Here is a 23,501-nt window from a genome sequence, read left to right on the forward strand (position 1 = left end):
TGTGACACATTTTGGTGTTCCACAAAGTACAATACAAGCAAGATCAACAGAGATTTTATTCACAACAGCAATAGAAAGTATTTAGCTTGAAATACAAAGTGATTTTACTTTGATTTGTCATTATAAAATGTTGTACTGTATCTTATACGAGTTATATTTAGATCTATAAATTGCAGTTATCTGCAAAATAACATTTTACTTTTAAAAATAAACACATTTTGATAACTGAATGTAGCAAAGATATACAGTATTTTTGGCTTCACTCCAGTCCACAGCCCCATGCATAAATGCATAGTTTTGTTCAGAATATAAATAGCAGTTACTGTAGAAAATATTCCATATTATATTTCAGTGTAGCATGCTGAAATAGCTCAAAGTTATCCCTTGAAGTTTAGTAATGCTCTTGCACCGCAGGCCAGTTGAGAAGAATCCGTTGAGGACGAACAGATGAAAACAATGTCTTTGTCCTTCATTCGTGTCCAAGCTGATTCTCAAGGGTCTCCATCCTTTTTGACACAACATCAAGTATTTACACATTAAGGAAGTTATTGATTTGAAACTAAACACATTTTAAAGATACTGAGTGCATCCTAAATGGGAGCCTATTTCCTTTATAGTGAACTACGTTTGACCAGGGCTGATAGGACTCGTAGCACACTATACAGGTAATAGGGTACCATTTGGAAAGCATTCAATGTCATGGCAATATTAAATATCTTATCTAAAGTATGTACACCACCACAGGGCTGTAAAGGATATTATTCTGGGTCAGTCTCCTAAGCTGTTCGTTGACCTGCCTCTGGAAGAGCATCACGTTCTCACACTTACACATATCTTGAGGGGAGGGTTTCTCTGTTCACAGACAGACACAGTATGGATTGTCTTTTAGGAACAGACTGACACAGATCAAGTGCAATACAATTATTCATTCCCAGAGCCTCACAATATACTGTACAATGATAGGCCTCCAATGGTATGGTTTCTGTTGTACTTCATAAAATCACCTGCAGGTGGCAGAGATGTACAGCATTTTTCCCCTGAACATAAAGCACTTACTGGCTCCTCAATAAATATTTCCTGAAATGCAGTGCATGAGAGAAAATCGATCTAACACACATTATAAACTGGGTGGTACGATCTCTGAATGCTGATTGGCTGACAGCCGTGTGATAATAGCAATAAGGCACCTTGGGGGTTTATGGTATATTGGCCATGTACCACACCACCTCAGACCTTATTGCTTAAGTATAAAACATGATATAGAAGTCGATAAGCACCACCTTCATAAACAATCTGATTAGTTTTAAGACTTTAGATGGGTTTTGGGACATTTTTGATTCAGTATTTGTATTTATAGAATTCATAATTTATTCAAGATGAGAGGATTTGTGCACTGTGCAGGAAAGTGTGAGAAATAATTAATAATGTGTAGCTGTGATGGATCTTTAATAAGAAAGTTATTTTAGAGTGTGTTTTATTCAAAGGGTACCTTTACATATCCGTGACTTCAATTTGTCTGTAATTTCTCCCATGCTGCTAAAATCTTCAGCATAGTACAAATGCTTATCATCTGGCTCGGAAGCAATTTCCCTGAGCTCCTCTTCGATGGCTTTACCAACACCAAGTGCATATATCGTGATACCTGGGGACAGTGAAGCAGGTCAAAGGTCAGAAGGAAGTGGATGAATGACTCCTTTAAGAGAAGATGGTACTCTATTAAAGGCTCTTTAAATGGCTCTGCAATCAGATCAAGTTCAGCAAACACAACGTAAAGAAACCATACCAGTATCCTTTGCCTTAGTGGCCCATTTCGACACATCATCCTGGGATCGTCCGTCGGTGAACACGATGCTGACCCGTGGTATGTCGGGCCTGGCCCCCTCCTTGGCAGAGAAGCTGTACTCAAACATGTGACGCAGTGCAGCACCCGTCATGGATCCTCTGCCCATGTACTGCATCCGCGACACGGCCCTGTTGATGTCCCGGCCTGAGGTATACTGACCCAGGATGAACTCTGTGCGGACCTTACTGGAGTACTGCAGCAGCCCCACGTGGGTGCCCGTGCCGGACACGTCCAGAGAGTCCACGATGCCATTCACAAACTGCTTGACCAGCTCAAAGTTGGCCGGTCCCAGGCTCTTAGAGCCGTCAATTACAAATACCAGATCCATCACTCCATCTCCACACACTGCCTCTGCCATAGTAGAGACAAATAGTGTTGTCAAGTCACGACGCCCCAAATAAACTATACCATGGCAAGACAGCAGCAGAAAGTACTAGCCTACATTACTTAAACGATGTCGCTGACAGGCTAATAACTGGCTCATTTTACAATAATGGCCCAACATTATGAAGACCTGTGTGCCATTCAGGGGCACAACTTTGGTTTTAGAAGTGGCGGGGACATATTATTATTATTCTTTGAAAAAGAATTATCCAGTCAGATAAACACTCCCAACAGCCTACCCGACCGCTCGGAGGAGTCCGCATGGTCCTAAAGCACACCGTTGCCTCGTTTTGTATCACATTCCAATGATAAAACTGGGGGTGGGGACAAAAATGCAATTTCCGAATGTGGGGGAGACATGTCCCCCCATTCCCCAGTGAAAGTTGCGCCCCTGGTGCAGGTCATGTTGAAATAGTAATAAGGATAATTCTCATTAATAATGGAAATGTGTGTTCTCTACTCCAGGCTTCATGGTTCCAAAGACAGTCATTTTAATGCAACATTGGGTAATAATGTGCATGAATATCCATCTATCTACTTATCGAGAACTACTCTTTCTTCCTTCACGACATGTGCTTGTCACTGTCAAACAGCATGGAATATTCCTCTTAATCCAGGAAAAGAACACCCTGGACTAGAGGGAGCATCAGGATTAACCATGACCTCATAATCACACTCATCCAAATTATGTAACATATAAATACCAGGATGGAAAAACACTCAGTCACAGTCAGACCCATTACAAAAGAGGCAGTTAGGTGTATATTTGAAGGCAGTCCAACTTCCCTCAGTCACATAAGCATTAATACGAAACATCCATTCTAACATATCAATTCAAAGGGATGTGAATCCGTTGGGCCAAAACAGCATGATGCATAGAGAAGATCCTCTTATTACTGTGCAATGTCCAAAAGATCTGTTACCGCACAGCTGATAGTAAGACATGGAAGTATGCCATGGACTTACTCTTGCAGGTTCTGTTATCAGGTCTGAGTTTGTAGCCTTCTCGACATCTACACACAAATGAATCTTCAGTGTTCACACAGTCATGCTCACACCCATGGTTACCAAGGGAACATGGATCAAGCTCTGCAGTAAGTAAAAGTGATCAGACCCAGTTGTTGAGGTCAATAAGCAAGACCTGCTAGTATGTTAAAATCTAAGTAAAATGTTGAATACAAGTTATATTTCTGTGTATTAGGTGAGACTGAGGGCATACACTATTCTAGTGTGAAGCAGGTGAGACTTACTTTTGCAGGTTTTATTATCAGGTCTGAGTATGTAGCCTTCATGGCAGTTACAGAAAAATGAATCTTCAGTGTTCACACACTCATGTTCACACCCATGGTCGCCAAGAGCACAGTGGTCAATCTCTGAGAGGTGTTAGTCACATCAGATACAGAGATAGAAACAAGGCAGAAGAGAGAAAGGGACAACACATACTAATATTCTTTCAGGGAATTAACACTTCTACACTGTTATATATAACAGTGACTCACATATTCACCACATTCAACAAATAAATACATTACAAATGTTTTCCTCAACACTGCCCACACAGTGAGCACAGCACTCTGTTGCTGAGTCCTCCAACGACTGATATTTTGAATGAACAGTTTACGATTTCTTTATTTGTTAGATGTAATATATTGTAAACCATTTTTAGAGGTGTACTGGCACTGCCATCTCAGGAGGGGGAGGTTGAGTACAGTGTTGTTAATAGCACAGTAACACAGTTCATATAACCAGAGTAGTGATGAACTTACTGCTGCAGGTCTTGCCATCGAGGTTGAGAACATAGCCCCTCGTGCATCTACAGATGTAAGACTCGGAAGAGCTGACACAGTCATGCTGACAGCCATGGTTCCCCAGGTCACAGTAATCTATTCCTGATGGGAAAAGGTAGAGACACACATAGATTGGCTTGAATTCATACATTATTCTCAGGATGTTAACAAGAGATAAAGGAGTGAATAGGTGCCTTTAATTTGGAATTTTATTTTTTTCCTGTAATACCAGTTGTTTCTACCTATTTTTTTTAAGCACTTACAGTTTTGATTAACCCACAGGGCTCTGAAATCAATATCCAAAATGTGTTAGGATTGTAATACACTCAAGAGGTGTGCTTTCTGAACTTAATTAAAATGTTTATTGTGCAATTTGCATCGGAACATACACTCTTAGAAAAAAAAGGTGCTATCTAGAACCAAAAAGGGTTGTTCGTCTGTCCCCATAGGAGAACCCTTTGAAGAACCCCTTTTGGGTTCCATGTAGAAACCTTTCCACAGATCAAACCAGATGGAACCCTGGCTGTGTTATGATCTCTTAGTATTCTGACACCCTGGACACACTCCCCCATATGTCAGCAGCCAGTGAGATGATTCAAAAAGCACACTTCCTCTTGGAGATCTCCCCTATGCTACTCTGAAGTCTGAAGTTCCACTAGAGCACCAGGGGCATGTCCAAATGTGGGTGGACTTGGACCTCTGTCTGGCAACAAGATAGACCAAATACTGTATTAGAGTTGGACTGATCTGGGACATTCATCCCTTCAACTGCTTAAAGAACTGATTGTGAACACTACAATAGTCAAGCGTTGTTGCATCACTGAGCCAGTCCATGGACTAAAATGTAACCCAAAACAAATTATTTATTGTTTTCAGTATAATAGACCATCAGATTTGAGCAATGAAATGACAGATGGAAATCTGGAATTCAGGTTCATCTTCACAAGCAGATAAATTACTTGTTTTCAGTTTTTTTCTATGTTAACTTTAGTCATAACCACACAAAAATAAATAAAGAGCGAATGAATGAAAGAGGAAAAACTAAGAATCTCACTTCGGCACGTCCTCTCGTCCTCGTTGAGTTCATACCCAAGCCGGCAGCGACACTCGTAGCCTGGTACCCCTGCCACATTGGCACAGATATGGGCACAGCCATGGTCCACCACATCACACAGGTCTTCCGCTACAGAACCAGGAGGACCACAACATAGGCAAAGACAGGATTTAATGCTACTGCTGTAGCTAACCCTTACCCTAACCCTTACCCTATGCCTCTGCTGCTGCTCCTGCTATTCCACCAGCCCTAGCACTGCACCGTCCCACAGGCAAACCCTAACCCAGCCAGCTAGGCCCCACTGATTCTGATTTACACCACTGACTTGTTTCCTTGTTCCCCACTAGTGAGTTTGTCTGTCCAAAAGCAACATATTTTCCATGTTCTTAGTCAAATGATGTGGTCAAGCCTGTTATAATAGAGTTGAGCACAGTCGACTAAGTTGCTCACTCACCGCGGCAGGTCTTGCCATCAGAGTTAAGGGTGTAACCCTTTCTACACCGGCACATATAGGAGGCTGGGGCGCTCACACAGAGGTGATCACACTGATGGTCCATCACAGAGCACAGGTCTGTACCTAATACATAAACACACATGCACGTATGCACACACACACATCCATACAAATAATAAATCTTACAATCTCCATCAATATAATGATTAAAGCACATGAGTGTATTGAGAGATGAACAGAGAGAAAACACCTCCACACAGATTGGACTGGAAGACGGAGGTGAGGGTCTCTATCTGGCTGAAGTTGGCCACCAGGTACACATGCTCCGAGTGGGGCTCACTCCCGATGGCCCGCAGCGTGTTCATATCCACCCTGCCCACTCCGATGGCGAAGATCTGGATGCCCGCCTGCCGGGCCTGTGCCGCCACCTCCTCCACCATGTCCTGGGGGCGCCCGTCCGTTACAATCATGGCGATGCGGGGGATGTGCATGTCGGCGGGCCGGGCGCCCTCTGGCTCGGTGAAGGCCGTCTCCATGGTGTACTGGATAGCCAGGCCGGTCATGGTGCCGGTGGCCAGGTGGTCCATGGCCTTCACCGCCCGCTCCACATCTGCCTTGAATACAACAGTTCTGTGTTTGTTAATGTGGGTGGGTTAGTTTTTGGGGGATTCTTGTTACAGACTGTTTCTGAGCAACTGTACTTGGAAAACCAAATAAACATATTGTAAAAAGAATAGAACAGTAGTGAATTGTCCATCTGTTTCTTCTGCTCCCAGTCTCACCACACATTTGGGAGGAAGGAAGTTCAGCCACATTGCAACATCCCTGTGGGTAGAAGTACTTTGCTCAAGGGCACAACGGCTATTCAGCTAAGTGCATCGAGAGAGAGAACCTGTTCTCTAGGCTACCTTGTTGGTGTCGAGACAGAACTTGTTCCCCAAACTATATTCTTAGGGAAAAAATGGTTTCAGAAGGGTTCTTCAGCTGTCCCCATAGGAGAACCCTTTTTGGTTCCAAGTTTAAAAAAACTATTTTTGTCTCCACGTAGAACCATTTTGGGTTCCATGTAGAACCCTCTGTGGAAAGGGTTTTATATGGAACCCAAACTGGTTCTACTTGGAACCAAAAGGGTTCTACCTGGAGCCAAAAAGGGTTTTACCTGAAACCAAAAAGAGACAGACGAAGAACCCTTTAGGAACCCTTTTTTTCTCAAAGTGTAGTTTAGGGAGAAAGGGTTCTTCAAAGGGTTCTCCTATGGGAACAGCTGAATAACCCTTTTAGGTTCCAGATAGCACCTTGTTTTCTAAGAGTGTACCTTGCTGTTGTAGGTGTTGAGACAGAACTCGTTCCCCAGGCTACCTTGCTGAGGTAGGTGTTATGGGATAACTTGTTCCCTAGGGCCTAGACTACCTTTCTGCTGTAGGTGTTGAGGGAGAACTCGTTCTGCACCACACTGCCATACTGCAGCAGCCCGATGCGCGTCGCCTCCGGCCCCACGTCCAGGAAGGCCAGGATGTTGGTGATGAAGATCTTGACCTTTTCGTAGTCGCTGGGACGCACGCTGCGGGAGCTATCGATTATGAACACAAAATCCAGGGGCTTCCCTTTACACAGGCTCTCTGGGGAAAGACACAGGCATTACTGGAGGTACAGTAGGCCAGGCCTACTATATGTGATAATTACACAGGCTCTCTGGGGGAGAACACAAAGAAAGCCTTAATGGAAGTATTGTACTGTATATAGGCTTAATGTAACTCTAATATAGTATTTACAGGGGCTCTCTGAGGAACATACAGATAATCTGACTGGAAGTAGTCTTACTATACTGTATATAACGGATATTTACATGGGCTCTCTGTATGAAGAAACCAGAAGTTGGGTCTTACTTAAAGTACTGTAGTACATCATTCTGACACTATCTGGTTGATTCTTTCTTTTTGAGTTTGGACAGTGATTATTACTTTGTGTACTCAGTCAGTAAGTCTGAGAGCAGAGGAAAGATTCTGAGTTCTCTAGCCTCCAGTAATAATCTGTAGGTCAGTCAACACTAAACTAAGCCTGGGAAAGACAAGAAGAAAAACATCTACATGCTCCATATATACCCTCTAGAGAGGACCAGTTCCCCTGGTCAGACATTGATTTTACTTGATCTTTACTGTGAGGTGAAATACAGACCAATTATGAATATACATACTGTACATGTGCACACACATATGGTCTGTATATTCCATCATATTGTACTGTATGTTCCATTATATTGTACTGTATATCCCATTATATTATACGGTATATCCCATTAAATTGTACTGTATATTCCTTTAGATTGTACTGTATGTCCCATTATATTGTACTGTATATCCCATTATATTGTACTGTATATTCCTTTAGATTGTACTGTATATTCCTTTAGATTATACTGTATATCCCATTATATTGTACTGTATATTCCTTTAATATTGTACTGTATATTCCTTTATATTGTACTGTATATCTTCCTATTATATTGTACTGTATATTTCCATTATATTGTACTGTATATTCCATTATATTGTACTGTATATTCCTTTTTATATTGTACTGTATACATTATCATGTATACTGTTATATTCCTTTATTATATTGTAGCTGTATATCCCATTATACATTGTATGCTGTATATTCCTTTATATTGTTACTGTAATTCCCATTATATTATGTACTGTATATTCCATTAATATTACTGTATATTCCATTACAATTTACTGTATATTGCATTAATTGTACTGTATGTCCCATTATATTGTACTGTATGTCCATATATTTATTGTACTGTATGTCCATTATATTTTTGTATTGTATATTCCATTATATTGTACTGTATATTCCATTACATTGTACTGTATATTCCATTACATTGTACTGTATGTCCCATTATATTTGTACTAGTATCGTCCTTACTATTGTACTGTTATATTCCATTATAATTGTACCGTTATGTCCTTCTTTATTATATTATACTGTACTATATGTCCCATTATATTGTACTGTTATGTCCTATTACATTATTACTGTATATTCCATTATATTGTACGTATTGTCCCATTATTTGTACTGTATGTCCATTATATTATAAGCCCGTTATTCCATTATATTGTACGTATGTCCCATTATATTGTACTGTAAATGTCCCATTATATTGTACTGTATGTCGCTATTATATTATAAGTTGTTATTCCATTATATGTACCGGTATGTCGCCAATTATATTGTACTGGTATGTCCCATTATATTATACCGTTATTCCATTATTATTGTACGCGTATGTCCTTATATTGTACTGTATGTCCCATTATATTATACCGTATATTCCATTATATTGTACCGTATGTCCCATTATATTGTACTGTATGTCCCATTATATTCCATGCATTCCACTATATTCCATTGTATTTGTGTTTATTACTCTTCCTGGGATCCAGCAATATGAAGGCAGTTACATACAATTTAAAATATTACATGACATGACATTCCATTTCATAACACTTTACCCAATACATTTAGTGTGTTCCCTCAGGCCACTACTCCACTATCACATATTTACAATACAACATCAATGTGTACATGTATGTAGAGTGCATGTCTTATCATGTGTATGTGTGTCTATGCCTGTGTGTGTCTGTTCACAGTATTTTTATCTGTTTTTTAAAATCTGATTCTACTGCTTGTATCAGTTACCTGATGTGGATAGAGTCCCATGTAGTCATGGCTCTATGTACTGTAGTACTGTGCGCCTCCAAAAGTCTGTTCTGGACTTGGAGATTGTAAAGAGACCTCTGGTGGCATGTCTTGTGGGGTATGCATGGGTGTCTGAGCTGTGTGCTAGTAGTTTAAACAAACAGCTCGTGCATTCAGCATGTCAACACTTCTTACAAAGACAAGTAGTGATGAAGTCAATCTCTCCTCCACTTTGAGCCATGAGAGATGTACATGCAAATTATTAATGTTAGCTCTCCGTGCACATTTAAGGGCCAGCCGTGCTGCCCTGTTCTGAGACAATTGTAATTTTCCAAGGTCCATCTTTGTGGCACCTGACCACATGATTGAACAGTAGTCCAGGTGTGACAAAACTAGAACCTGTAGGACCTTCCTTGTTGATAGTGTTGATTGTGACACAAACCACAGTATTTAGCTAGCACCACATTTCCTTTAGTACCAGTAATCTCTGCTGGTCTTACCCACTGAGTTGGACTGGGCGGCCGAGTCATTGCGTCCTGTGGACAGGGCGGATGGTCTGGAACGACGTCTGTCTCTGTGGTCCACTCGGACTGCATCGCAGCAGAGCAGGCAAAAGAGCCCAAGGGTCAGAGACCTCATCCTTGACCAGGGGGATCCACAGACGGATGGATGGACAGACAGCAGCTGGTAAAACAATTGCGAAGACAACCAACTCAACCTCCAGTCCTGAGGATGAGTGCACAACAACAAACACAAACACTGACTGACAGGGAGACTGGGGATGGGATGTCAGTCAGACTCTAGAGGAATTAGAAATAGGAAGCACTTTCACCTCCTGCCTGCCTGAAACCACAGCTTCAGATTTCACCTCATTAACCCAGAATGGTTTCCATGTCATAGAACAGTACGATTAGGGTTGTGTCCCAAATGGCACATATTGCCTATAATGGTCAAAAGTAGTACACTTTATAGGGAAAAGGGTGCCATTTAAGACGGAATTACACATTCCAGACCTGAGCTACCAGTGAGGGAGTTCCACAATCTAATACAAAAACATACACCAGTTCCCTTCAGTTTATGAACTGAAATGTAACATTGGCTGCTCCTGGGTGTCTTCCCACAGAGTTATTAATACATGGAACTAAACTCCACTCTGAGTTGAGATGTTTAGGTGGTACAGGTGGTTTGCAGTGATTTAAARCGGTCTATAATACACAGCAGACTGTTCCTCTGTTATCCCTCCCATAAACCCCTACATACACCCTGCTGCTACACTCAACACACAGCTGTTGACTGTACGGGCCATTCTTTAAGACATACCATGGCTTTAAAAGAAATAGCCATTCTAGAACACATATGTTCTATTTAACTAGGCAAGTCAGTTAAGAACAAATTCTTAGTTACAATGACGACCTATACCGGACGACGCTGGGCCAATTGTGCGCCGCCCTACTTGAGTCCCAATCACAGCTGGTTGTGATACAGCCTGGATTTGAACCAGGGTGTCTGTAGTGACACCTCAAGCACTGAGAGGCAGTGCCTTAGACCACTTCACCACTCTGGAGCCTGAGTGATGAGCTGATTACACTGAGTTGTTCCTTAGTCTGTTCACAGGTCTGAGATGCAAAGGAGTACCAGACATGTTTATGATGACTGTTAGTGACCTGAAGCAAGCAGGGTCACACACTCATGGAACATCCTGTTCAACTACCACAGCTGCACAAACATTAGGTAAGTGAAAAACCAGTGAAAACAAGAGACACAATGCCAGCACATGCCAGAGATCGATACAACAGTTGTTGCTATTACTCATTCAGTCTGTAATTGAAAATGAAGGAGATGGACCATATACAAGTGGAGTCCTAAAAAAACATAATTACAAACGACAATATTTTTTAACCTTTTGTCATGGCCATATTGTATCTTGTCATCTAATGTTGAATCTCAATAAAACAGTCTGTGGAATCTGAATCGTGTTTACTATATGTTTACTTCTACTTAAAAAAAATGGTCATCTTCAAGCTCAGATTCTGTGTGGTAAACACTACATCTGTCATGGGTTTTCATGCTGCAGTGTGACAACACTAMCTATTGAAAATAACATCAAAATATCAAAGCCTCCTTACCTTAATATCAAAACGAAGTTTTGTGAAAATATCTGTCAGTATATCTAAATTAAAGTGTTTTAAAAAATAAAGCAGGAAATCCACCTTGGTGAGTCAAGCTGGTGACTGTTGTAGTTGTGCAGTCAGTCAGAGAATATGCAGATGTCCTTTAGTTCTCTCTCTCTATATGCACGTGCAGCAGACTAGCTCCCTCTCCTCTGGGACTGACTGYTTCTGTATTTACTCTTAGCTGCCTTACCTCAGTCTGGCTCTAACCTGGGGAGGGAAGCCTCCTATTGGAGCCATTATGTGGAGAAAAAAATTGGTGTATGAATCAAATCTTCATGTTTTCATACAGCAGGTTATCAGTTTAAACTATCATTTTAGTATGTGACTCACAATCAAGACATCTTCAACTGAGCCGACCAAGCATTTTGGTAACCATAAATATGATCTTTGATCAGAAATAGTGATCAATAATCAAACAGATATCCCATCTATTGTTCTTACATCTGACAAATATCATTGTGAAAAGGTGATAAGTGTGTCTACAACTCAACTGTATTGTACATTTCTCAAAGTAAATTTATTTATTTTACCTTTGTTTAACTAGGCAAGTCAGTTAAGAACAAATTCTTATTTTCAATGACRGCCTAGGARCAGTGGGTTAACTGCCTGTTCAGGGGCAGAACAACAGATTTGTACCTTGTCAGCTCGGGGATTTGAACTTGTAACCTTGTACCTTTCGGTTACAAGTCCAACGCTCTAACCGCTACCCTGCCGCCCCAAATGACAAGCATATTGGTTTTGCCAATGGTSWGATAGTTCAACTATTGTACTGTGGTCCTGGTCCAATGGTGGTCCAAGCTACAGTGTAAGGAGGTTACTATACCTGGAAGGCATCTGGATGAACTCTCCACAATGAACAGAAGGAAACAGTAAGGCAGCAGTTTATGGAAAAGGGTCTGAAGCAGTGCTTTTCAGTGCTCTTAACGTCAATCATCCTGAAAACAGGCTACCTGTCTTACAATGACAACRTTATGGCCCTAACAGCTCTTAAAGTCAATGGCCAAATAGTTTCCAAGTTTCCTAGAGAATTTCCATTATTCAGGTTTATGAGGTAAGGATGACAGAATTAGTGCCAGTCGAAGAAAAAACGAGACCTTTTAGTCCTTGACTTTTCCCTTTAGTTTTCATCTCATAGGCCTACCAATCAGTGATGTAATGTAACACAATAATACTATACTGGATTTGTCTCAAACCCCTTTTGAAAAACAGAACCGTAGCCCCTGCCTTAGAAGTGATAAAGTGTACAACATATTAAAATGAGATGCACAGTAAATACAACAAACAGCATACTTATGAATCCAAAATAAAAACACAAGACCTGTCCATCAATGAAATGTGTTTTTAATAGACAAATAAATATAACTTCTGTGTCTTTTTATGCTGCTGCAGCAGCAGATGATTAAATGTGACTGAGTCCTCAGAGGACATCCCCCGTTTGGGGAACAGCTTGCCAATAACTGCATCCGGCAGAGCAGACCAGTCTGCTTACATTGGCTTAATTGAAAAAACAGGACCACCACTTTTTCCTTTATTGGAATCAACACAGACATAAGATCAAATGTACAAGTCCTAAAACTCAACCTTTAAAATAAAGGTCAACTCAACACAGTCCTGTTGTAATAATTCAGGATAATGACAGTTTTCTATACACACTAAACAATAACGTACGAGTAACTTGGTGATATGACTTCTGCGCTTCGATCATCTCAGTTAGATTACAGGCAGGTGCTTTGAATCTTTGGAATCCTTCCGTGCATAGCAACACTTCATACATCTCTCAGTGCACCCTATCAGAAAGGAAGTTGTTTGTAAAGGCAATCCAACAACGAACAGTGATCATGGGCAAACAAATAAATATTTTGAGTCGAGGATACAATCCTCATTTCCCTGTTTTCAGATCTGTGTGTGCTTTAGCCAACTCCTCTGACTCTAATCGTCATGCCATACATGACAACGCACATACAGATCTGGGACCAGCCTAAATCATGGGCAATATATTTTTTTTGGGGGGGGGGGGTTGCAGTGCCTGATTTGATTTGTGTAGGTCTCTCACAAGTACTTGCTTCATAGACCATGGAAACACATTTCTGGTGGGTGGCCTTTGGACTAGGACTGACAGTAGAGAACATGTAGAAGCACAGTTTAGTACAAGCAAGAAAAATATATCCGCTATTACACTCACTACTAGCGCTCTCATATTTTAACTTTGTTGCATATCACTTCCCTGCTCGATATTTCAACTGTAGATCAGTGAAAACAAATAACTCCAAATAAACAGTATAATGTTAAACAGTATCACAGTAACAGGTAAGTAAGTAAATGTGTGTAGGTTAAATGTTTTGGAAAGAATCAGTAGTATTGGGGCCTGGGTCAAAGTATATATATTTTAAAACTTCATTAAAATACTGCTAACACCACACACCCAGTGTGACAGTTATCAAATGCCAACTATAAAATGCATAGTGTATTGGAAAGAAAACAAATCATATTTGTTGTCCCAGGTCTGGTTGGAATGTCAGGTTGCTGTAGTAACAAGGGGTCCAGTCGGTCAGCAGAACAGCGGCCCAGGTTCTTCATGCTATGTAGGGTGCTCCGTAGGGGGGAGGAGCGTTCTTGGATGGAATAGACATGGTGTCATCGTATGGGGGTAACAGTACCTGGGAATACAGAAAAGGGTGATCAAGACCAGTGTCTTTTAATGTGTGACTGACAACAGAACACAAAGTGTTCAAAACTGTTTAACATGGTTAGAATATATTGTTTTTTGTCACTGGCAAAGACTACAAGCAGTAATATAGTAGGCTGCATATTGGTAGTTGGTCAAACAGCAGTTGGTCAAATATACTCTTGAGGATAAAGTGAAAATAGTGTGAGCTCCCAGAAGTGACACGATGGTCATATATAAAGAGGATGACAGAGGATTTCAAAACAGATCTGTAATGATTATATAATAGTCTGGATGGGAGAACAGAGAGAAGACGAAGAGGGAGAAAGGGAGACCGTGAATGAATATGGTGCAAGTTTATCGAGAGGCCAAATCTATAGAGAGGGTCATGAATGTGGTCCAAATCTATTGGAGCAGGTCCAGACTGAAATCAGTGAAGTGAAACAGAGTGATATTCAGTTTGGATTCCAGGCTGTGACTGTGGTTCTCAGGCAGCAAGGCAAGTCCACTGCAGACCACATTCACATCCTATCTGACTGACATGAGTCAGGTTCAGTCAGCCAGTTCCTCTATGTCTTTGATGAGGTAAAGTAGACCTCCGTCTCAGATATTCCCTCTTCAGACTACTACACTCTCTCTCTGGGGAACCAACCAAATACTATCATGGGAAATGGCTGGCTGGCTGGCTGGCTGGCTGGCTGGCTGGCGTGCGTGCGTGTGTATCTCAGATGTATGTAACCCATCCTGGTTTTCCTACTAACAGAGACATACTGTAGGCGACATCTATGATTCAATGCATTTTCAATGGACAACACCGGCAGAGGATACTGTAAAATATGGTTAGAGTATGCCATTGTCATCCTCACACACAACAGTAAGGCACTGGTTAGGGGCATAATGGCATGACAGTCCAGACTGGAGTCCATGTCATGGTGGACCTTTCTGATCTCAGACCAGTGATTTAACACTACACATTGTGGTTAATGTCCTGAAGCTATACTTCATGGGGTGGTTTCCCGGACACAGATTAGGTCTAGTCCTGGACTAAAAAGCAATGTGTGTCTGGAAAACCGCCCCCTCGGTGGCTCCGCTCAGTCCAGACATACCGACTTTCCTAATGTGGAAGACATCACATCTACAGTAGGCTATCCCCAATATTGTCTTACGTCAGATAGCGCGACTCCATCTGCTCTGATCGAGGGCTTAGCGTCGTGTAGGAGTGACGCCACCTGTCGGAAGGCAATGCAGTATCCCTGATTATAATAACCTGTCAATAATACACAGATGGCTGCAGTCTACCTTTATACATGAAGTGTGCAGTCGGTCAATCCCCACTATAGATTTAAAAGGAATGGACTGGTGTAGGAAACTTCCTCTAAATCCCTCAATCCACAGCATTTAAGTTCAGGAGGGGAGTAAGGGAGTTCAAACTTCAGGAGAGAAGTAGGGAATCAGAACACTCCCGTAGACTGGTGGTCTACCAGAATATTGTCTGACCACTTGCAGTGGGCAAGTTGAAAGCCTTAATTGAAAAGCCTAGACCTACGGAAAGCATGGCAGGCAGTATGTTGTTTTTCTAGCACATTTGACTAATGATTTGAATGGTTAAAAAGAGCAGTCTCGTCCAGTCCCTTTATAGCTAATGTGTTTTACACATCAGGAGGACCAGAAGGGCCTCAGCTTCTCCAGATCAAAACATCACGTCATTCCTCTACATCAGGGGTAGGCAATCCTTTTTTCTTTAAATAGGGAAGTCAATTAAGAACAAATACTTATTTACAATGACGGCCTACCAAGAGGCAAAAGGCCTCCTGCGGGGACGGGGGATAAAAAAATAATAATGTAGGACAAAACACACATCATGACAAGAGACACCACTACATAAATAGAGACCTAAGACAACAACACAACATGGCAGCAACATGACAACACAGCATGGTAGCAACACAACATGACAACAACACAGTAGCAACACAACATGGTACAAAAACTAGATTCCGATTTTTGGTCGGAGGGGATGGTCTGGGGGCCGGTACATAAAAATAATTTGTACGCTGTAAATTGACCACAACTAAGCCCAAAAAGAGATTGTGCATTTTAAGCTGAAACAGTAAAAAGTTGCGGGCCACCTATAGCCGACCCGTGCTCTCCATGTTCAAAACAAACCACGAGCATCATGAACCATTCGTAGTGGCTTGGAATGTAAGGTTTATATTCTGGGGACAAATAAAAATCTAATTTACATAAGCCTACTTCATCCCTTTTAGATATCAAACTCTTGTCAATTACAACATTGTATAGTGACACATACTGGTAGAACAAAAAGTCCTGATAATGGTATTGTTCTGACTCTCATCGTTGAGGTACAAACACTGTTCTGACAACTCCTCACTCTCCTCTCCTACACCTGCATTGTGAAATCACACAGTAATCCTCTTCCCCCAAGCTAGCTGGATGAGCAGTGCTGCAATGGTCTGATCGCTAAACTAGATCCTTGCCATGTTTTCAGGCTGTATTTCTCCCCTCCCCTGGTTCAACAGTGGATAACGTTTTGTAATATCTGCAGCGGAAGCAGAGGGATAAGCGACCAGTTGGCCAAGCTTGGGCTATATGATACCAGTAGGAGAGAGAGAGAGACAGACCGAGATCTTTTCATTGAGTAGGTGGCCAATGTACTGTAGCCATATTAATGAGTTTGCCAGTGTGGACTGGAGCCTCATCCACGCAAAGCCCTTTACTAAAGCACAACTTACTACAACTTTATACTCCCTTCCTACTCTGACATGATGGCTTTACTGTTGGAATGTGCTCTCCCTCACCGTCTTGAGGGGAACCTAACCTACGCATAATATGAACCTGATCCGTGACCTGGAATAAGTGAATCCTTTTTCCATTGGATGAGAGGTTTCTATGTTTTCTTTGTAAACACACAATAGCATCACACCGAGATAAATCTATCATAAAAAACATTTATCTAAAGATTTCTCCAGAATGAAAAGCACAAAGCAGAGGGAGTTTATGAGGAAGGGAGGGATGGGTAATTATAGAATAGATGAGATGTATCATATGAATACAAAGATATATATTATGACAGTACAACACTGGTAAACATCTAGATTGTTTTCAACTTTGCAAGCAAAGGGTTAGAGTGAATAACAGAAACAGTATATTTTTTCAGCTGCTGTTTGAGTTGGAAATTACAACATATTATTGTAGGAGTAAATGCAATGTCGATATTTCTGGAAAAATATAACTGTCAAAAAGGTGGTTAGCATTCACAGAGGTGGTTTGTCTTGAGTATATATCAGTTTCTTTCAAACCCAACTGACTGAACAGAGGAAATATACTACATTGAATTACCCTGTAGTAACTACAGCAGACTGGTAGAAAATAAAAAAACTAACCCACCATGTCATAATGTAGGAATTGTAATTTATGTACTGTACAGCAATTGAAATAGATGCGTGTGTCCTGTGACTTACCGTGGTGTCATTAGTAGTGACGTATATCAGGACTTCTGTGGTGCTTCTTGCACGCACATACCGGTAGCAGTTCCACACACACGCTATCAGGTACGCCTGCAAAGGGAAAACCATTATCAAAGACATAAAAGAAAAGAAATGTCAGCTGCTGATAAAGTTAAGGTACAGTATCTGTCAAAGGCTAAATATTAATAAATTCAGAAAGCATTAAGATTCAATATCCAGCCAAATGCAGAGGGGTTTCATTCATTCACAAAACTACAAGACTCAATGTCCAGTCCATTGCAGAAAGGTATAGTATAGTACAGCTCCTTCAGGAGAGTGGCACAAAAACAAGCTCATGTAGCTTTCTGGGGTTCTGTCCTGTCCAGCCAAACAACATCATCTGGTAAACCAGTTGGCACCTATAAAACAGACTAGGACTGAGCTCAGCTGTATATATACACAGTGCATTCGGGAAGTATTCAAACCCCTTGACTTGTTCCACATTTTGTTACGTTACAGCCTTATTCTAAACTGGATTAAATTGCCCCCTCCCCATCAATCTACACACAATACCCCATAATGACAGAGCAAAAACAGGTTTTTAGAATTTGCACATTTCTATATATAACATTTACATATGTTTTCAGACCCATTACTGAGTACTTTGTTGAAGCACCTAATGGCAGCGATTAAAGCCTTGAGTCATCTTGGGTATGACGCTACAAGCTTGGCACACCTACATTTGGGGAGTTTCTCCCATTCTTCTCTGCAGATTCTCTCAAGCTCTCTCAAGTTGGATGGGGAGGGTCGCTGCTCAGCTATTTTCAGGTCGGGTTCAAGTCCGGGTTCTGGCTGGGCCACTCAAGGACATTCAGAGACTTGTCCCAAAGCCATTCCCGCGTTGTCCTGGCTGTGTGCTTAGGGTCATTGTCCTGTTGGAAGGTGAACCTTCGCCCCAGTCTGAGGTCCTGAGCGCTCTGGAGCAGGTTTTCATCAAGGACCTCTGTACTTTGCTCCATTCATATTTTCCTCGATCCTGACTAGTCTCCCATTCCCTGCCACTGAAAAACATCCCCACAGTATGATGCTGCCACCGCCATGCTTCACTGTAGGGATGGTGCCAGGTTTCCTCCAGACGTGACGCTTGGCATTCAGGCCATAGAGTTCAATCTTGGTTTCATCAGACCTGAGAATCTTGTTTCTCATGGTCTGAGAGTTCATTAGATGCCTTTTGGCAAACTCCAAGTGTGCTGTCATGTGCCTTTTACTGAGGAGTGGTTTCCGTCTAGCCACTCTACCATAAAGGCCTGATTGGTGGAGTGCTGCAGAGATGGTTCTCCTTCTGGAAGGTTCTCCCATCTCCACAGAGAAACTCTGGAGCACTGTCAAAGTGACCATCGGGTTCTTGGTCACCTCCCTGACCAAGGCCCTTCTCCCCCGATTGCTCAGTTTGGCCGGGCGGCCAGCTCTAGGAAGAGTCTTGGTGGTTCCAAACTTCTTCCAATTGAGAATGGTGGAGCAATTGTGTTCTTGGGAACCTTCAATACTACAGAAATGTTTGGAACCCTTCCCCAGATCGGTGCCTCGACACAATCCTGTCTCGGAGCTCTACGGACAATTACTTCAACCTCATGGCTTGGTTTTTGCTCTGACAAGCACTGTCAACTGTGGGACCTTTTATAGACAGGTGTGTGCCTTTCCAAATCATGTCCATTCAATTGAATTTACCACAGGTGGACTCCAATCAAATAGTAGAAACATCTCAAGGATGATCAATGGAAAAAGGATGCACCTGAGCTCAATTTCGAGTCTCATGGCAAAGGGTCTGAATACTTATGTAAATAAGGTATCTGTTTTTTATTTTTAATAAATGTGCAAACATTTCTAAAAACCTGTTTTCGCTTTGCCATTATGGGGTATTGTGTGTAGATTGCTTAAGAAAATGTTTTATTAAATCAATTTTAGAATAAAATGTGGAAAAAGTGAAGGGGTCTGAATACTTTCTGAATGCACTATATATCCCACTGCACACACCACTTCAATGAATTGACACCTCTGTCAATTTTACGGGCTCTTCAACAATATGCAGTAAAAACTGTAGACCTCCATATGGTATATACTGTTTATAGACATTCTGGAAGAGATTCCAAAAGACATTACTCAACGTGCTAAACTCACATACAATCGTCAATCCTCTGTGGATGATATGCTGGTAGAGGTAGCAACATCTATACAGAACAATTATCACCCACTGACAGCTGAGCTACGTATCAACCCTTACTTTTGGATTGGACCAGAAGTAATAGAAACGTGTGGTCATCCTCATTATTATAGCATATTTGCATTAAGATGCTCTCAGTAAGGCATCTCCACAGTTTTACATGGTGACACAGAGCCTTACTGAAGTCTATCAAAATAAACCACATCCTCTTTCTCTCAATCTGTTTCCCTCCATCTGGATGGTCTTTGTACGACACAGGAGTTCTGTAGCAGCAGCCTAATAGAACTAGCAGGCCATTTAGAGGCCTTTTACAATGCCATGAAACAGAGTTGTATAGTGTGGTGGGACGTTGGCATCATGGGACGTTGGCATCATGTGAAAGCTCTCTAACCTGGATGGGCCAAGAGCAACACTGACGAGGGTACTGCCTCAATGGCTCCCATTATAGTGTTATGAAAACAACAGCCTTGTGAAATGGCTCCTGCCAGATGTTTGAACCGCTGCAGAATCCTCTGTCCATCCGCAAGGGTTTCTGCCATAAAAATAACCTGGATAACTTCCCCAGATGAACATCATTTTCCTCTCATACAGCATAAGCACTGTTTTGTCACTCATACAGTAAGTAACACAAATTATACAATGTGTTAGGAATCTGTGGTAGGGAAATTTGCGTGTGTGTGTGTCAGTTCAGTAGCAGTTACCTTGAAGGTGAGAATGCATCCGATGAAGAGGAGCACGATGAAGACCAGGCACACGTTGCTCATGGCCATGATGTCCTCTTTGTAGGGGAAGTTCTCAGGCTGTGAGGGTGACACCAGACAGTCAGACAGACAACATCAGCTGCAGTGAGATTGGGGGTAGAGAGTGTGGTGGCTACATCCAAAATGGCACCCAATTCCTTATATGGTGCACTATCTAGTGCATTATACAGGCAATAGAGTGTCATGTCAGGCACTTTATTAGAATAAGAGTTTGACTTTGGAGTCCTTCTTACCAGCTGTTGRARGTAATCTTGTATGGTRTTGGGGTAGACCACAATACTAACAGCCACCAGGGTGTTCAGKGCACAGTCAAAGACTTGGTAGCAGAAGAATGGGATGATCCAAGCAGCATGTTGCTGAAACAGGAAAACCAGTTTTATGTTAGTCATGAGGGAATAGCATCTGAAGAGCTGCAGCTGCAGGAAAGACTAATATATCTATCTGAAAAACGAAGATTCAAACAAAACGTTCTGACCGATGCATTAAACGTAAATCAATGTGTTTCTGGTGGGAGGTTTGGTGAACTTACTCTAGTGGGACCCAGCCATTCAAGACCATGTCTGTAAATCTTGATTTGAACGTTTTGTTTTAAACTATATTTGGACAATTCCTCCTAGTGTCTTCATCTGTATTCATTCTTATGAGAGCAGACATAGTATACCAGTACAAGCAACAGCAGAACGCTATTGATGTGACGTTTGCTTACCTTATACGCACCGTAGGTCGCCATCCCAGAAATTAGTATCATCAGCAACGAGATCGCTGAAGCAATACACATGTCTGGAATAGAAGGGAAATCATACTGTATACAAGGTCTGCATTCAAATAAATTAATAACTGTAGCAAATGATGAGAAAATCACTTGGTGTTTTGTCCTTGGATGGTAATTGAATTAATCTCAGTAATTTATAAACCTATAATAAACTCAGCTCATTCCTAGTTTGACACTGATTATGTGAACATGACCCAACTTGCTCTGTGTAGATGTAACCTGATCTTGATACTATGACATTGAGTGGATTTCACAGAAAACAAAAATACTATGTCACCGACTCAGCGTCACAGTAATCCTGTCCATCTGTGCACAGCCCAGAGAACACAGTAGTCTGCTCCAACAGAACAGAACAAAAGCCAGTCTGCTTTAGTTCTGTAACTAGCCTGAACTGCCTTCCTCGTAGAAATTTGCAGTTCCACCTATCATGGCACATTGATTTGAACAGGGATGGCCGTTCTAGTAATTATATTTCTATGGCCTGCCTAATGCAGGGCCAGTTGGACCAATGGCAAAAGAGATCACAGGACCGCTTAATCTGACCGGAACTGGGTCAACTCAGTCAGTTTCAATCAGACACTACTGTACCGACAGCCAATGGCAGAAATGTCAATTTGGCCAGCATATGCCGCTACAGTTCACTTCCAACCTGGGCAAGACCTAGCTGATTTAGCAAGTTTGTGAAAATACCCAACACAACTGAACATTAGACATGTGTGCCCACGGACTGAGAGATTTGATCTGCTTTATTGTGAAGTGAGAGAAATACTGACTATTGGCTGCTTTCAATGATATAAAGTGACTTATAAAACCAGTCGTTTTGGCATTGATACATAACGCCATAGTAGTGTCCATCGTTGTCATCACATTATACAACAGACTCAGAGGAGTTGGCTAGAGCACAAACACACTGGCCCGTCAGGCTACTAAGGAGGCGTGGGCAGGCCTATGCAACGTCACACACATCTATCCCAGCATAAAGCTGTAGGCTACTTACTGGCGTCATCCATGTCATCTAAGTCGTTAGCCAGCTCAGCGCTGGTCAGATGGTACTGGTCAGGATCACCCAGGGCCGTGACGAGGATGAGTAACACCACCGCATTGATCAGCTAAAGGACATTAAGACATAAGGACCATATGGACATTTAGACTGACAAACAAGATAGGAATAGGATACACATTAATAGATCAACTTCAACATGAAGGAAAGGCTCCACAAGCATTTGATGGCATTGATCAGCTAAACACAAAGACATCTGGACCAGTCAGACTGACCGGAGGATACAGATACATAATAGCTCAGCCTTTATTATAAAAGGGATAACTTGTTCGCCCAAATTACTTTATTATAGGATTCCTTACTTAGGAACTATTTGGCTGTGTTCCAGGTAAGGAAACAGTCATTTTATAATTTGAGTGAACCCCCTCTAACTCAGCAGTGTAGGCTGAGTGTAGGAAAGACTCCACAAGGATAGTAATGGTGCGTTAACTTTTGAATTCATTCTACATACCCTAGGCCCTACGTGCACAATGGAAAATTAATTATTGCCATAGCCTAAAAGGCTTCTTTCTACCTGACACAAGACCTGTAACCTGTCCTATAGGGCTGAGTGTACTGAACAATTCATGAACGTTTTTTCCCCACTGGTGTTAGGTTACGTTAACCCCTTCCTGGACTCCTTAGCGGAATAACTTGTTCGTCCATAATTAACAAAACAATCCATTAAATAAATGTTATCACTTGCAGCCAATCACAATGAGACTACTTTCTGCTGGATAAAAAAAAAACATGTAACATGGAAAAACGTCCTACAAATAATAACATAACATTTTTGTTGGTTGTTGAGCCAATCTAAATAGTGTTATGTGAATAATAGCGATTGTGAATGCTCACCATATACCAAACCCCCAGGATAACGGTGCCCGTGCGGACATGACAGCACAGGCAGCATCTGGTGGAATGCAATCGGTCCCACGGGGAAATCATATTTTACAATCCAAGGATGAGGAGGCACTTCACAGATATCTATATCTAACTGTTAATGATAAACAATCCAAACAGATCGAAGTGTATTTCTTCTCCGCCAAGCGCGGTGTCGTCTGCAATTAGCGATAACAGCCTCACGCCGGCTCTAGTGATCAACTAATGCAAGTAGCAAACATTGGAGCATGTGACCTGAGCTGGATAGGATCAAGAGCCGGTGA

The 23,501-nt window shown here is 41.7% G+C and overlaps 3 protein-coding genes across 7 annotated transcripts in view; 1 reads left to right on the forward strand and 2 right to left on the reverse strand.

Annotated features, from left to right (window-relative positions):
- The window catches only part of LOC111964942 (R-spondin-3), a 209,076-nt gene that overhangs the window by 45,663 nt on the left and 139,912 nt on the right, over positions 1-23,501 (forward strand). The gene's annotated exons all lie outside the window — the stretch shown is intronic.
- Positions 39-11,512, reverse strand: LOC111964944 (matrilin-2). 4 transcript variants are annotated; one of them, XM_023988828.2, is made up of 13 exons: positions 11,363-11,512; positions 9,737-9,876; positions 6,933-7,141; positions 5,773-6,136; positions 5,523-5,645; positions 5,069-5,197; positions 3,994-4,116; positions 3,478-3,600; positions 3,194-3,316; positions 1,784-2,194; positions 1,490-1,642; positions 760-852; positions 39-525 (listed from the first exon to the last, which is right to left on the reverse strand). In XM_023988828.2, the coding sequence occupies exons 2-13, from the start codon at positions 9,873-9,875 to the stop codon at positions 470-472; spliced, it is 2,046 nt and encodes a 681-aa protein (XP_023844596.1). In that variant the 5' UTR covers position 9,876; positions 11,363-11,512; the 3' UTR covers positions 39-469. The 4 variants fall into 4 exon arrangements, with proteins under 4 accessions (XP_023844596.1, XP_070300030.1, XP_070300029.1 ...); XM_070443929.1 differs by lacking the exons at positions 3,194-3,316; positions 11,363-11,512 and having other exon boundaries at positions 9,737-9,949; XM_070443928.1 differs by lacking the exons at positions 5,523-5,645; positions 11,363-11,512 and having other exon boundaries at positions 9,737-9,947.
- Positions 13,423-23,478, reverse strand: LOC111964947 (lysosomal-associated transmembrane protein 4B). Of its 2 annotated transcripts, XM_023988837.2 has the most exons (8): positions 23,191-23,478; positions 22,294-22,405; positions 21,231-21,304; positions 20,758-20,880; positions 20,465-20,563; positions 17,558-17,653; positions 15,242-15,304; positions 13,423-14,067 (listed from the first exon to the last, which is right to left on the reverse strand). In XM_023988837.2, the coding sequence occupies exons 1-8, from the start codon at positions 23,281-23,283 to the stop codon at positions 13,984-13,986; spliced, it is 744 nt and encodes a 247-aa protein (XP_023844605.1). In that variant the 5' UTR covers positions 23,284-23,478; the 3' UTR covers positions 13,423-13,983. The 2 variants fall into 2 exon arrangements, with proteins under 2 accessions (XP_023844605.1, XP_023844606.1); XM_023988838.2 differs by lacking the exon at positions 15,242-15,304.

The sequence above is a fragment of the Salvelinus sp. IW2-2015 genome, linkage group LG6.1 (genome assembly GCF_002910315.2).
Source record: "Salvelinus sp. IW2-2015 linkage group LG6.1, ASM291031v2, whole genome shotgun sequence".
In the NCBI taxonomy this organism is placed as follows: domain Eukaryota; kingdom Metazoa; phylum Chordata; class Actinopteri; order Salmoniformes; family Salmonidae; genus Salvelinus; species Salvelinus sp. IW2-2015.